Raw genomic sequence first — 17,171 nt, 5'->3', positions numbered from 1 at the left:
GTTCAGAAATCTCTGAATCTTTAAGTTTGAGGCCATGTATGTATCCCAGCTTATAGTGGGGTAGTTGAAGTCAGCCATAAATATCATACTGGGTTGAATTATGATGGCCTCCAGTAAGTCCAAGGACAAGTTATGGGTTTCTTGGGTCATAGAAGGTGACCTATAGCTTTCAAGGATATGATATGGGACTTTGTCTATGGGAATCTAGACATGGAGTAGCTCAAGCACATCATCCTGTTTGACTAGTCTTAAGGTGAGTTTGTTGTTGATATAGATTGAGGCACCTCCACCTTTTGTCTCTGATTGTGCAGTAGCCATCCTGAATGCATAGATGGCATTGTAGCTTTGCACTACTGGGATGCACTTCATGGCTTTGAACCTGCACAACTGTCAACATTTTCCAGGATGTAAAGTAAAAATATTACTCCATCACTACTCATAAGCAACCATTAAGTTAAAGAAAATAATGTATGCATAAGCACTACTTAGGTCCTCAACACTTTAGGAGGAGACATGAACATTTGTCTTAAACAAGACTTCACTGTGTTGCAAAAAGAAAAGTTGTTCAAAAAGAGAAAACTTCCATAAAGCATATTTTCTAAACCCAACACCATGCAAATGGAATATTCTGAATAATAGGGAGTTCCCTACAACTAGATAACAATACATTCAGAACTTGACTGTGCAACACTGCCTAAACATAAGTGTAACTTTCCCAATAATTAGACTGTGACACCAGTAATAGGGGGTAACACCAAAGAGAACTGTATCAAAGAAGCTAAACAGTGGAAAGAGTCAGTCATAAGAATAAGTAAAAGAAATACTGATCTTAAATGAAAAGAATTAAGTGGTCTGAAGCAACTGGATGGCTGAAGAATCTTAAAAGTATGAAAACAGGAGACATACATATGAAAAAGAACTTTGTCATTGTCCAGAAAACAAATGGTAGCATCCAAGAGTCATTAGATGCGAATATGCTGACAATAGCATACCTCTCCACTGTCCCTGATTCCAACTCAAATTTTAGCTCTGTCCCTCTTAATCCCTCCTAAAACTGGCAACTTTTGGAGAAATGTAGGAGGTGAATTACACTTAATAAATAATGACATTAATTAGAGTTACAAACTTCTTTTACTTCAGGAAATGCATATTAATTCTCATTCACTTAATCTGTCAATGTCTCAGGTTAATAGTACTAATATTTTAAAAGTGTCCCTGATTGTTCCTGATTCTCACTGTTAAAGTTGTACTGTTAGTTGTACACTAATACAGTGGATCAATAGTTGTAAATTTCACATAAATAGTACAATTTTACAACTCTTAATCCTTTGTTATGTCGTATTCAGTACCAAAGAACTATGAGGCAAGTGAACAAAGAGAGATCTTATTAGATGGAAGGCTCTAACTTTTGTTATAGGCTGGGTAAAACCAAACATAGATTTATACATTGCTCATCGTTTTAAGGCATACATTTACTGAAAAGTGGTGGTTTCAGACTTGGCTGTGGCATAATTATCTCTATTTGAAGATATCCCTTGAGAAGGTTAAATATTCAAAATATTTAACTTCTATTTACGCTCTACTGATTTTCCACAGAACTAATGAAACTTGTAGGCAGAAGCTGCTTAAGTTGTGCATCCAAGAAAAAAAGCTATAGTGCAGTAAAAGCTAATCCAAAAGGATGATCACAATGTCCAGATAGTAGTCCTGTTAAATATTGCATATGTGTAAGGTCAATGAGGAAGCCAGACAAATATATGAACTTTTAAAGAGCTGAATATGATTCTAAGGACTACAGAGTAGTTATTGCAATATCTTTTAAACTGAGTACAGCTTATTATGACACAAAAGAACTGTCAGACACATACTTACTGTACAGTTAAATTTAATTTAAAAAGATCAGTGTAATGTAATGCATGTTAGCTGATGAAATGCATATAAAACAAATTGTATTATGCTAAATGATAGAACATATACATAAAAAATGTTGTATATTTACATGCATTTTTACATGCTGACTATATATTCATGCAACATACACCATATGGCTGTCATTCATTCCATTGAACCAGCTGCTCATCAGTGGAGTGAATAACTGTGAGAGGCCATTAAGCGTTCTTCCTATTCATCAAAATTTTATGACTTCAGATGAATGGAACATTGAATGCATACATGTAAGGAAAGTGTGAGTTTGGGTAAGTAATGCAGACATTGTAGTTTGCTCTTTTGTGCAAATGTATGTGGTTTACGTTTAAGTGAGGAGATATAATTAGTATATGTGTGTGTACCTGAGGGTCTTGTACAGTGGAAGTGTTACAGAAAAAGTTTTTCTAAGGCAAGTCACATGGTTAGGGTTAAGTTTAGTATGCATTAGTAGGGTGGTGGTGCAGTAGGGACAAATCTGTGTATAAGTGATCACAATTGCATGATAACAGCATGTAAACTTTCAAACTATTTCTTTAATGTTGTTTATACCAATCAGTATCCCCTGTAGATTGGTGCCCAAGAAACCACCCCTCCTTTCCAACCTTTCTATGACTATGCAGGTACCTGCTTATGAATGCAGACGTTAATATCAAATAACTCAGTGAGAATATCCTGAGCAGATTTATTTGGTTTACTAAATGTGGAATCCCCATCTGCTTTGATAAGTGCATTATACTGTAAATGTGTACTGTTTATCAAACGTTCTTTGCTCTTTTGGCAAACTTTAGGAAGATCAATTTGACTTTACTATTATAGTAAAGATGATGATATCAAAACCACTGTTAATTACAGAAGGTACAACCACAGAGAGGGAACACGAAGATCCTAGGTTTTCCATAATGAAGACACTGTCACCATATAATAACGTATAGATCACTAGTTAGGGCAAATGACAGAGGAATAGGGGGGTACTGAAGATAAATGTAGGTAGACGGTTTACTATTAAAATTTGGAAAGTTAAAAAAGAATATTCAATTCGAGAAAATATGTTGTTTTCAAAATTTCTAGATGCATTAAATTTCAAACTCTTCTTTTTCGATGCAGTTATTTTCATTAATGTTGACTTAATTGAAGCAATAGTTCAAAGCATTCACGTGATACTGAGTGCATTCTGTTGACTTCCTGGTTCTATACATTTTCCGTAAGTGCTTCCGATATTAATAGTGTTTTTTGTTTTTCTATCTATGTTTTGCAGGGGGGCAAGCCCCTCTACACCCCCCCACACCCCTTGCATATTATATATTCCAGCTCCAAGATTGCACTATAGTGAGGAAAAGGGTACATTTTCTGATCCCCACTGTAGTGTGAACTCCAATAACAACATTAAATTCATATGAGAGAATGAGCAGTACCATTTGCTAACATGCATTCAGAAATGTGCAGATCGGCATTATGTGACCTTGGAAACAAACATTCAGTCACCCAAGGTTTGCATTAGTGCCGTTGCCAATTTTAACAGTAAACCAAGGTAGACGGTGTTCGACCAATATTTGGAATATTTATTTGATGGTGAATAGTTTATTCAGTAAATGGTCTGGCAATAAAACCCCTCCTATAAGGATACACTGAAATACAGAGGTGATGTGAACACTTTTTATTGTACCAACAAAGGTTTTAACAATATAATTACAGGAGTTTACATATTAAAATAAACCCTTTATCCTCTTAGCCTGAAAGCTTGTACATATGTGATTTTCTGCATTCAGTGTAAGCTCTACACAATACACTGTGTTATGTGTGGGAGGTTCTGGTTTTGCTGAACTGACTGCTTCCTAAGGAATAAGTAAGGATTTTGTTGGTGTATTCTTCAGAACCTCCAAGTATGTAATGGTACATATGCTTGATTGCTTTCAGTTGGTGGGACCGCTGCTGAGAGTTTATGGTCAATAATCTGGATATACTTAACTCCCACAGATACCTAAGGTTCATAGGTTCATAGATGTTTACTATGCTAATGACCACAAGGGCCTTTTTAAGCCTAGCCATGCATCCCAAATCTCTGACAAGTTCTGATACCCTTGATAAACCTGATCATGAAGAGGTCATTGTTCCCTGTACTCTTTCACTATCAGACAATGATTGAGGTACATGCCCCCATTCAGGATGCATCTCACTCTCACATCTGCTGCAATTGGAGAGAGACCAAAAGTTCCATGAAGAAACTCCAGCTCTATTCAGTCGCATACCAAACTGCTCAGGTGACATGGTGCCTGACATACAAGGCCATGTCCAACCTGAATGGACATGCTCCACCTCAAAAATCCAAATCCACCAAAACCAACCAGCAGCAAGCGACTTAAACCTAAGCACAGAGATATACAGGAACAGGGAGTGATGGATAACCTATGATAAGTGTAACCATGGGCCTAGGAGAAGAACCATTTACAGGTCATTTACAAATGCATTTTGTGTGACCAAGAGTCAGTTCTTTGACTGTGATCTATCAAGCCTCTGATTGTTAATTACTGAGATGCCTCTATACCTAATTCAAAGAAAGAGGCTTCCTGTGCAAAACAATTCATAGCCATGTACTGCTTGTCAAAACCTTTGTCTTCCTTTGTCAAAGGAGCACAAAGTAAGTAGTAAGTGCTGTAATAAAGATTATTTTTTAAAAAACAAACTGTGTGGGTGATATATTATCTATACACATCTGTTTTGTAAGACAGTAGCATGTAGTGGCACAAACTGAGGTTCGAAAAAATAAGCTGAAAAATATTTAAAAAACTGTGGGTATGGTATGGCAGTGTGCATCTAGTGGGAGACAAGGCATGAATGGGAGAATAACTTAAGTTTAATTTGTTTAAGGTGATGCCCTTCACAATATAAACCCGTATAGGTCCCTAGTTGGTGCAAATGACAGAGGAATGGGGGTGGGTTACTGAAGCTAAATAGACATATAGGGTAGACAGTCTGAGCACCACTGAGCTCAAAAATAGAAACAGGTTGCGTGAGATACTGAGAACCAGCTATACCCATCCAGCAATCTGGTCTAGCAACACTAACATAAAAAACTTGAACTGATCTTCTTTACTTACATGAAGCAGTAGTTTACAGCTTCTCAAATAACTCATAAGAATTAATCCACCCAGGCCTATTACAGAGGAAATGGAATACTGGGGATATAATGCGTGGTTGCAAAACTGGGCAAGGGAGCAAACGTCGGGACTGTTAGTAGAAAGGGGGGAGGCCAGGAATAAAGAACAGTCCTATTTAGGTTCTGTTTTGGCTCAAATGGAAAGAAGTGTTTAATGCTGCACTGAAAAGATACAATTCAACAGTTGTACCTTTAAACTAAGACAGAAGTGGGAGAGGGACAGGCAGTGACTGACATTTGAGAGAGAGTAGACAGAAAGTACAAAGAAATGCAGCATGGAATCACATGAACATGAATCAGATTATGGCTGGGCAGTACCAATGTGCAAACACAAGGAATCTAGGCAGGAAAATGTGGGAACTGCAAGACGTGATGTAGTGTGTTTGTGTGTGCGGGCAGTGCTAATATCACTAGAATATGGACCAATGATGACAGAGTGGGAGATGGAGGTGCCTGGGTACAGTATGTTCAGGACTGACACAGAAGGGAGACATGAGGTGGAGAAGCAATCCACCCAAAGAAAGGCAGCCATCATTGAAATCAGAGATGAGGAAGAAAACCACAAGTGGAACAGAGGAAGTGTGTAGTCATGGATAAATGCCAGGTTAAGTTTCCTGGCAGTTAAGACAGATGGAAGAGAACTAGTGTATTGATAAATCACATTGCGCCCCCCCAGACATGAGAGAGATAGATGAGAAACTGGAGAAGAGAATAAAGGAATGAGATAGGAGTAAAATGGCTGCATTCATGGGGATCTGAATTCAGCAAAGACAGGCTGGGGAATTCCAATTTCTGAGCACAGAGGGAGTGGGGTCAGACTAAAGTCTTGAACCATGAGAGGTTCAACCAACTGATGCAGGTGTGTATGAAAAAAGGAAAAAGGATACAGATTTGGACATTGGCCTAGCTAATAATGTACAAGTTAAAGAAGTTATCCAACAGTGATCATGCCACTGTGTACTTTAGGCTAGACAGAAACGGTAACATTGGAAAGACAGAGTTAATAGTGTGAAGGTCAAAATAAGTTGTGCTGTGTAGGTGGTCAGGGACAAGCTTGGAAACTGGGAGCAAATAGATGAAGTAAATATACTTTGCAAATGGGTTGGGGATGGAGTACTCAGGACTATAGATAAAGTTTGGAGAAAAGACAAAAAGAGGAGGAGATTAATTTGCCTTAACAGGAACGTGAGACTGGCAGTTAAGGCAAAACAAAGGGCTTACAAGAAGAAAAAAGGAATGAGTGAACAAAGAGACTAGCAAAAAGGCAAAAACAAAAATAAGGGCAGTAGATAAAGTTGAAGAAAAAACATGGACATCTTTTTTTAGGTACACAGAAAAAGAAATTGGACATCTTTTTTTAGGAACATAGAAAAAGGAACGGGAACAGAACTGGCTAGGCTGAAAAAAAGACAAGAAAGATATCACAGAACAAACAGAGATACTGAAACAGTTCTTTGCTTCAGTCTTTACAAAGAAAAGCAAGAGGTGAGGGTGCTACACAGAAAGGAAGGAAGGGCAGAAACGGAACAGCTGTAAACAAACACCAAGACAGAGAGGGGGGACATTCAGAGCAAACTGCTCTTAGGGAGAATAATGCACTTGGACCAGATAGGAGCTCTCAGAAATCTGGCCATTGAGTTGGCAGACCTTATGACAGAGTCTTCAACAGACTTCAGACTATTATAGAAGTATCAGAGGATTGAAAGAAAGTAAGTATTGTACCACTGTACAGGAAGGGAAGAAAAAACATCCAGGCAACTACAGGCATGATAAAATTAGTAAAATTGGTGGAAATACTTACAGGGAAATACTGTGGGGAAGAGTGGAAGCATTTCTAAACAAAGAAAATATGGAGGAGAGCTACCAGCACAGATTCATGGACAGAAGTCAAATCTGATCAAGTTTTATAACTAGGTTATAAGCAAACTTTACGGAGGAGTACTAGCAGACATTCACCAAGACCTTTGTTTCAGTCCCACAAAGAAGGCCGACAAGAAAACTAGAGGGGTTGCAGTCGGACTAAGACATAGAAACTGGACAGCTGCATAACTAAATGGTAGGACACACAGGGTTGTTGCAAGAAGAATGATGCCTGTAATTGGGAAGGTAAGTAACTACTGGGGTATCACAGGGGTCCATCCTGAGTCCACTAATGCTTAATTTGCTTGTCTCAGACATAGCTGGGAGAATAAAGGACAGAATCATGTTCTTCTAGATGACAGAGATAGCTACAGCAGTGGAGGATAGCAAACAGCCTAGAAAAAGGATTTGAACAGGCTGAAAGGCTGTGAACAAGTGGGCAGAAAGATGACACAATTCAATGCATGCAAATGCAAATTATTACATTTAGGCCACAACAACTCTGGATGAAGTACCAGCTAGGGAAGTGGAACTGATGGCAACAGTTCAGGAAAAGATCTGGGAGCGGTCTTGATCACTCCTGAAATGGACCACTGGGAGCACAGTGAGATGGCATGGACAGGAGACAACAGAATGCTTGGCCGTGTCCTCTGGAGGATTCCAGAAGATAAGAGGGAATTCTTCTAGTCTACAGTGCCTTAGATATACCTGTAGTCTTGGGAACGGTGCACTCTTCAAAATACAGAAAAAAAAAAAAAAAAAGAAAAGAGCATTTCAGAAACCTGACTTACGACTTTAACCAGCGAACCAAAACATTGGCGTTTTCACCTGTCAGTATCAGACTTCCCTCAGAACTAACTGTTACTGAGTTACAAACAATTTAAATCCTTTTTTTGGTTTTTGAGCCAATGTATTTATTTGTATTTATATTTTTAATATATTGAGAATAAATTAATATTTATTATATTTATATTGTCTTCATGTGTTGTTGTTATTCAAACAGAGTGTTTAAATGTTATTTTGTTGTTGATTTACTTTTAAATATTTGGTATTTGGTGGCCAAAAAAAGTGATTTAAATTTGTTTGTAACTCAGTAACAGTTAGTTCACAGGAAGCCTGATACTGACAGGTGAAAGCTAAAACTGACTGTGTTTTGTTCATTCTACAATAAAAAACTTCGGACTACCTACGAAAACAGTTCTTTTTGGATTTTTGAAGCTGTAGTTCTTTAGAGTGCACGGTTCTGGTTTTTAGATATACCACACCTTGAGTACCATATGTAGTTCTAGATGCCACAAAATGAAAATGACATCAGACTGGTAGAAGGAAAATGGAGAAACTACCGGAAAATATGTGGGATGGAGGGGAAGAGATCTTCTCACTTGATAACAGAAGAAACTGAGAAGATATGATAGTGGTAAAAAGCAACATATCAGGTATATTTAATGGAGTCATTCTGACCAAGAAGGAGAGAGTGGGAAAGAAGGGGCACATACAGCAGAGTGTAGTTTTATCTACTCCATGGATCACTGAAAGGTTTGTTTTCACAGAGAGGGTTGTGGACCCATGGAATGGACTACCAGATTAAATGGCTGAAATTAAATCCAGAGAGGTATTTAAGAAGGTAAGGGACAAGTAGGAAAACATAGTGAGGAAGGTAGGGATTGAAGACAGGTAAAATGTTAAGTGCACTTAAAAAGGGAAGACAATATAGGCCAACTGTTTCCTTCTGCCATTAAGCAGAAGCAATGTAAAAAGAAACAACAGGTATTTTTTCTTTAACCTAAGATGTTTTAAACTCTAATAGAAGAATCTTTAAAAAAACACTGCAAAAAATAAGAGTCAATCAAGAAGAAACAGTATAAGCATACAGGCCACAAAATCAGATTTTATCATATAGTAATCTGTTATGACAGCTCTTTAAAGATCATCTTTTTATATAAGATAAGAAAAAAACACTTGAAGAAGTTTACAACTTCTCCCACAAATCATATCCAACTAATTCACATATGTCTAATCCTGGATTTTTAAAATTTCCATAAAAAACAAAAACAATTAAAACAATAATGCAATAAAGCAGGAGTAAAAATAAAACAATGCAAGTACACAGACTGAAAAAATCATATATAGCGTATACTTGGTCTATTCCATAGAATCTAATTGGTCAATAGAACTAATTAATGAATTACTTACTACTTGGAGATTCTTTAAGATGACAAACCTGATCTTCAGCCTCTTTATTCTTTATTGCAAGAGCAGGGAGGTCTTTCTGTATGTGTAATAATAACATCAGGTGCTCCAGAGGAATATTGTAGCCTGCATATTTACAGGATAAAAAGGGGGAATAAAAATGCAGTTTAAGTACCAATAAAATGAAATGTCAAATCACTGTCTTTGTACTGCTCAAATGCTTCATTTATTTCTATAGCAGACAAAAACACAGAATAGGTTACCTGATGATACACAGCTAGTTTGTAGGTTATTACTAGGCTAACTGCCTTATAGGCCATTATTTTAAGCTTAGCCAATTACCCCATGTGAGAATCAAACCCTGCACCTTGACTGATTTCAGATAATGGGATTAGAAAAACAGATATCACTGGGTACACCATTCCAAAGGGTAACTTTAATGCATATGATAACCAGCTGGAAAAAGTACAGTTGTATAAAATCTTACCATAACGACAGATGTCCTTGCCTTCACTGCTGCAATATTCTTAACATATGGGGATTCCCTGCCATGGAAGTCTGACATCCAACCAGTATACCAAAGACTCCTGTTGCTTTAAAGGTATGCTGAATGTCACCCAAATGCTTCTTGCATACCATAGGGCATAAAGGTGACATTCAGGCCTACCATAGTTAGCACTGATTGCCCCAGTAGGAATACCAGTCCAAGGAAACCAAGAAATAATCTGTACATCCAGGAAGGCAAAGTACTAGGGGGAGGGAGCAAATACTGCAGCAGTGAAGGCAAGGACATCTACTGTTATGCTAACATTTTACAAAACTGTACTACATCCTTACATTGACTGCTGCAGTATTCTTAACATATGGGGGGTGCCAAAGCTCAAGAGGAAACTAGGGAGGGGGAAGGAGCAGAGGAGTCCCCTAAAAAGCCATGAAGAATGGCACTAGCAAAACCAGCCCACTTCCTCCACTGTGGACATAGGATGATGAGGCCTTTTTAATGCTTTGTTCAAACCTCTTGGATCAATACATGTTCTGATATCATCAGAGCTTTTCTTACAAACTGCTTCCATGGAGGATACCCATTCAGTTGGTTCTTCTACTGGACAATTTAATTCTAGCTTCACCATTCTGTCTAGCTCAGCTTTGACTCTGCTCTGCATAGCTTCTGGAACTTTCTGCACTGGTCTGATAACTGAGCTTACCTCTGGGTCTAACTTCATGGAGTACACAACTGGGAGTTTGCCTAGTTTGTCTGCAAAAATATCAGCATACCCAGAAAAAAAAGCTTGGGCAAAATTTGAGCTTTTCTCATTCAAGCTTACATTGTGGACGTCTTTATTAAATGAAAGCAGTCTCAATTTCAAACCATTTCTGAGGCCTAATAATGACTGCATGTGTCTCCTGACTATGTAAAACAAAAAGTCATAGCTGCTTCCAGCAGAGTAACATGAAAGCACTACTGAGCCTTTGGTCTGCATTTCTTCACCACCATAACCAATAAGCTTTGCACACTTTGTCAAATCAAGTTGTTCTGCAGCTTTTACTCTAGCAAACATTTCTGGTGACATAACATTGCACTTTGAACCAGTATCTGCTTTGAGTTCTACGGGTCTCTCATTAATCCAAACAGTACAAAAGATTTCGTTCTTTGTCCAAAAATCTACTGCATTGACTGTTTCACCAAGCACAGATACACCATCAACATAAAAAGTAGGGTTGCAAATTTCTAACTGATCAACTTGCCTCTTTGGTTGCGCTCTTTTAATAAAAGAATGTACCTTGTTTGATTTACAGAACCTTTTGAAATTATTCCACTTTTTACAAGAATGGCACTGCTGTCCAAAAGCTAAGCACTTTTCTCATTTGGGTTCATGGTTACCACCACAATTACAACAGTTGACTGTGAGGCTAGTTACAGGTTTTGCCGAGTCACCCCTGTGCTTTGCTGTGTGTACCCTGGGCCTTACTGAAGCTGCTTTGGGTTTTGCTCTGGTGGCCCTGGGTGTGGCTGTGCCCTTAGGCCTGTATCTTTTAACCTCATGCCACATACCATCTACTTTTGCACTAGAAGAAGCCACTTGCGTGCTTTTTTCATTTGTAAGCATATTTGTGTGCCTCTCTGAAAGCTCATATATATCCAATAAATCTCAATGGCCTTGTTATGTATGAACATACACACACACACACACACACACACACACCAGTTACTTGTAATAATATTCAAATGCACAATAAACTCTTTGAAAGACAGTACCTTGCAAAATATTCTTTGAAATGACTGTACTTTGTGAAATAACTGCACTGTAATACTGCACATACTTGCCAAGAGTTTGCACACTTCGGATACTTTGAATACCGTTAGTTAATATGAAAAAGTAGTACATTGCAAAAAATACAGTTGTTTTCCCTTGTTTTATACATTTTATGCGATTTGGATATTGCTTCAAATGTTTTTGTAATTATTTTGAATATTTTTTATCAATATATCACAGTTTTGGACATTGTGTTTAATTAGAAATTGGTTTTGAGCATTCTGAGTGCTTCATTTTATATTCATTGTGAAAAAAAATCATTTAAGCGCGTTTTAGTACCTGGGATTAGTTTCTGACCTATCTGCGAGTTGTTTGAGCAATAGGGGGTGATCCACTCCTGTACATTCCTCCATTTCTAACTGCACGCCTCATAGTTTTGATTCTTTATCCCATTCTGACACCATGTCACTCACCTTGTGTATCTGAAAAAGACCAGGCTTGGGTGTTCATTTAATTTGTTTACTACATACAAAGACATCGGGATGGATGGCAGCTACATTGAACTTGAACTAACTGACTGACTGCTACACACATGCATGCTTTCACTCTGGCTGCTCACTCAAAATGGCACTTTTGCTTGCATGTGCCCACTGACTGGAATGCTTCTTAAAGGTACATCCCACACTCTGATCTACAATAACAACCCTCATATCTTCTAAGTGATTCCATTCTAACAAAAGCACATGCATTACAATGAGCTGATTGAACACACCAATATCCAACCAAAGCTCAAATTTGCCTTTGTTATGTAAGTAAAATATTACTGAGGGGTGCCAATGTGTAGTTAGTTCATAGGTTTAGAGATCAGTACTAGGCTAACTGCCTTTGCGAGTCATTTTAAGCCTAGTCAATTACCTCATGTGAGAATCAAACTCTGCACCTTGTGTTTGTAAGCTAAGCACCTAAACCACTATGCCAACCTCTCTTTTAAATCATTTACATTCTATAAGAGGGATTGGAACAAAGGAGAAACCTAGAAACTTTGACTTTGTAGTACAAAACATGTGCAGTTTACCTGACCTGCAAGTGTCTTCAAATGATGTCAAAAACTGTGTAGCACACTTGAGGAAACACATATTTAATCTCATCATAGGCACATCACCAACTGTCAGGAGATACAAAGCCATTTACATTTCAGTAAACCTTGAAAATTAATTTTTCATACTATCCAGACAATTCTACATTTTTGCAACTTTCTCCACCAGTTCAGACTAGAGTAGAAGTAACAGCCTTTACCAGAAGCTAAGGATAAATAACTGGAACTATGTCTTACAGCATTTAACTCAAAGTCTGACAACATGAACTGAGAGGATATATATTTAAACTATTTCCATTCATAAAGTTGAACACAAGCTGATAAAAAACACTATAATCCTTTAAAGTCTTACTGATCATAATAGCATACCAGAAACAAAGTTTCAAACACCAGCACTAATGGCTGTAACAGCATGTATTGAATATTACTGCTTACATAAACTTTTTGGACTTGGAACTGTGCTGGCCACCATTCAGAGCACATCAGATGCCAAACTGACCAAGTTTTACAATGTATAAAAAGTAAAAACAGTAACAGCTGAGGCAGAGTCTACCATTTTCTTTGCCAAATTCTCACCAAATTTGATTTTCTCCCTGCAGCTATCCAAGTCTCCAATGCACAATGAAGGATGCATAGCTCCATGTCATGCATTCCTTCTAATATGGATTACAGTACATATAAGAGCTTTCAGACAAGGCATAAAAACTATGAGATCAGAGAATATCTATGCAACCACAGTGTCAACTGCTAGTGAAGGGACATCATGTGACTGCTCTGCTCTGTTATATAAATCTTCTATAGTCTTATAACACTCAGCACTTCCAGGATCTACTGGATGAAAATGAGGTTGTCTTTTCATTTACCACCAGAAGTAATTAATGTAATAAACTGCCATTCAAATGCAATGTTCAGAAAACTTTACTCAGCAAGACCAATATCATCTTGAATGTACATATTTTTCTAGGTTGTACAAATATCCATCAATAACTAGCATAAAACTGTTTTCCTTTGAAACAGAACTGTTCTACTCATCTGCCCAATGACACCGGGGATAGTCACAACCCTTTTACCTTCAGCTACAGTAACTTTGCATTCACATGTTCAGCACAACATAATCAGATATAAAACACCTCACTGGAAACAGTGTAACCCTTTCATACTGGTATTAATCACATGACTCCAACATATGAAATGACTCAATGCATGGGATGAGACTTAAGAAAAGAAGGCTTTGGTAGCATACAAATATGCAGAGTAATCTAGGAAACATTCAAGTGTCACCATTTGCTAAGCAATGTGTTGCAGGTTTGTAAAATGGATTGCAGCAAATTGTGGTAATGCAGAAATTATTAGGTAGCTGAGAAAAAAGATGTCTGATTAGAATATGTAGAAATGTTTCAATATGTCAGACTATGTGAGGGTAATAGTAGTAGTACAAGGTGTGATGTAAGTCTATAGCAGCAGTAAAAATGTTTTAATATGTGGTTTAGTATGTGATGGCAGTAATGCAAGTATAGAGGTAGTAGTTGGAGGGAGTTGTTATACAGACGTACAGTTGAGAGGGGAGAAGAGCTGTGTTAGATTGGTATAGGAAGTGATGTTCGAGGAGGTGAGGTCTGGGGATGTAGGAAGTGATGTATGTGGAAATGATGTGCATAGGTTTTAGGAAGCGATCTATATAATAGAGGTTCTACACTGAGTAATTATTAAAGCATGGAGTTGCTGATTAGGTGAAGGAGTTGGAAATAGTCTTTGGAGAGTATAAATGTAATTGTAATTGGCTGGTACAGATGGGAGATAGGATAGAGCTGCAGAGCCGACTTACCCCAAGCCAGGATCAGTACAGATTTTCCAAAGGGAACAATCTCTGCAGAAAGTATGATTCCTACTTGCAATGTAAACTGTGAAGATACTTCATTCACTAAGTATGAAATGAATCAATTACAAACATCGAGCTACGCGCTCGAGAGACTTGAACCTCAGCACTGAAATAAATAGGACAGATTCATCCTTCACTCTGGAATAAAATCCCAGTCCAGGTTAGGCAGAGTCCTCATTGACTCTCTTCAAGAGGAATCTTGATGATGTGTCACTGTTAGATAGAGGCACAGTATACTAACCTCGAACACATTCTGGCTAGGCTTATAAATGCCCTAGGGCAGATAGCCTAGTATGAACCTATGAACCTATAAATACAATTGTGTTATAAAGTACATGTTATTGTACAATTAGAAACAAAGATACTTTCCTTTTAATGACTGCATATTCTCGACAGTAGCTTGATGTGACATCTGGACAGAGGAAGAAGGACAAGGAGACATGGTGGTGGAATGAGGAAGTACAGAAGACTATACAGAGGAAGAGGCTGGCGAAGAAGAAGTGGGATTGTCAAAGAGATGAAGAAAGTAGACATGAGTATAAGGAGATGAGGTGCATGGCAAAGAGAGAGGTGGCAAAGGATAAGGCATATGGAGAGTTGTATGAGAGATTGGACACTATAGAGGGAGAAAAGGACTTGTACCAACTGGCTAGACAGAGGGACAGAGCTGGGAAAGATGTGCAGCAGGTAAGGGTGATAAAGGACAGTGAGGGAAACGTACTCACAAGTGAGGAGAGTGTTTTGAGAAGATGGAAAGAGTACTTTGAAGGGCTGATGAATGAAGAGAATGAGAGAGAGAGAAGGTTGGATGATGTGGGGATAGTGAATCAGGAAGTGAAACAGATTAGCAAGGAGGAAGTAATGACAGCTATGAAGAGGATGAAGAATGGAAAGGCTGTTGGCCCAGATGACATTCCAGTGGAAGCATGGAGGTGCTTAGGAGAAATGGCAGTGGAATTTTTAACCAGATTGTTTAATGAAATTTTGGAAAGTCAGAGTATGCCTGAGGAGTGGACAAAAAGTGTTTTGGTACCTATCTTTAAGAATAAGGGTGATGTGCAGAGTTGCAGTAACTACAGAGGGATAAAACTGATCAGTCACAGCTTGAAGTTATGGGAAAGAGTAGTGGAAGCTAGGTTAAGAAGGGAGGTGATGATTAGTGATCAGCAGTATGGTTTCATGCCAGGAAAGAGCACTACAGATGCAATATTTGCTCTGAGAGTGTTGTTGGAGAAATACAGAGAAGGTCAGAAGGAGTTGCATTGTGTCTTTGTGGACTTAGAGAAAGCATATGACAGGGTGCCTAGAGAGGAGTTGTGGTATTGTATGAGGAAGTCGGGAGTGGCAGAGAAGTATGTAAGAGTGGTACAGGATATGTACAAGGATAGTGTGACATTGGTGAGGACTGTGGTGGGAGTGACAGATACGTTTAAGGTGGAGGTGGGATTACATCAAGGATCAGCTCTGAGCCCTTTCTTATTTGCAGTGGTGATGGACAGGTTGACAGATGAGATTAGACAGGAGGCCCGTGGACTATGATGTTTGCAGATGACATTGTGATATGTAGTGAGAGTAGGGACCAGGTTGAGGAGACCCTGGAGAGGTGGAGATATGCTTTAGAGAGGAGAGGAATGAAGGTCAGCAGGGCTAAAACAGAATATATGTGTGTAAATGAGAGGGAGGGTAGATGAATGGTGAGGATGCAGGGAGTAGAGTTGGTAAAGGTGAATGAGTTTAAGTACTTGGGATCAACAGTTCAGAGTAATGGTGAGTGTGGAAGAGAGGTGAAGAAGAGAGTACAGGCAGGGTGGAATGGGTGGAGAAGAGTGTCAGGAGTAATTTGTGACAGATGGGTACCAGTAAGAGTGAAAGGGAAGGTCTACAAGAGGGTAGTGAGACCAGCTATGTTATATGGGTTGGAGACAGTGGCATTGTAGAAAAGGCAGGAGTCAGAGCTGGGTGTGGCAGAGTTAAAGATGTTAAGATTTGCACTGGGTGTGACTAGGATGGACAGGATTAGGAATCAGTATATTAGAGGGTCAGCTCAGGTTGGACAGTTTGGAGACAAAGCAAGAGAGGTGAGATTGCATTGGTTTGGACATGTGCTGAGGAGGGATGCAGAGTATATTGGGAAAAGGATACTAAGGATGGAGCTGCCAGGTAAGAGGAAAAGATGAGGCCTAAGATAAGGTTTATGGATGTGGTGAGAGAGGACATGTAGGTGGTTGGTGTGATAGAGCAAGATGCAGAGGACAGGATGAAATAGAAACAGATGATCCGCTGTGGCGACTCCTAACGGGAACAACCAAAAGAAGATGATGAGACAGTATACTGTTGTTATGTACTAAACTGTGCCAACTTGCTAGGATTACCAGTGACATCCACACTGAAGTTTAAATTTTTGTTGAATGGGTGGGGGATAGTATATACTGATAAAGGTAGGTGTTGCTGAACCCACTCTATTAGTTGATCTGCTTTACTGCTCTGGGTACATAATTGGGAGTGAGATTTCATTCGAGTTTCTTACATTACCATATAAGCATATCTCATGAAGTGACTGACATGCATTTCATTTATCCATTTTTATTTCATTTTATTAAGTTTGTGTTATTGCATCCCATTCCTTTTTGGGATACAGTAATTATTTTCACATGATGTGCACCAAATAGGGTTTTATGTGGTTTCTGTAGTTTCTTTTTGAATTATCTGTTTAGATGATAGTTTTCTGCTCGATACTGGGGTGGTTTTATTTTTTTTAATAGTGCTAGGTAAATTCTGTGGTACTAATATAACAGTGTAGAGAGAGTCACA

The 17,171-nt window shown here is 38.5% G+C and overlaps 1 protein-coding gene across 1 annotated transcript in view; it reads right to left on the bottom strand.

Moving 5' to 3' along the window:
• Positions 1-17,171, bottom strand: part of LOC122799317 (zinc finger protein 665-like) — a 209,856-nt gene that overhangs the window by 152,301 nt on the left and 40,384 nt on the right. Inside the window, exon 3 of the mRNA XM_044068285.1 lies at positions 9,134-9,256. Coding sequence (XP_043924220.1) covers positions 9,134-9,256 — 123 coding nt within the window. The remainder of the gene's footprint in view (positions 1-9,133; positions 9,257-17,171) is intronic.

This window comes from Protopterus annectens, chromosome 4.part0 (assembly GCF_019279795.1).
Source record: "Protopterus annectens isolate FY-2018-M chromosome 4.part0, PAN1.0, whole genome shotgun sequence".
NCBI classification, from domain to species: domain Eukaryota; kingdom Metazoa; phylum Chordata; order Ceratodontiformes; family Protopteridae; genus Protopterus; species Protopterus annectens.
The sequence above is the reverse complement of the archived record's forward strand: the minus strand, read 5'-3'. Positions and strand labels throughout refer to the sequence as shown.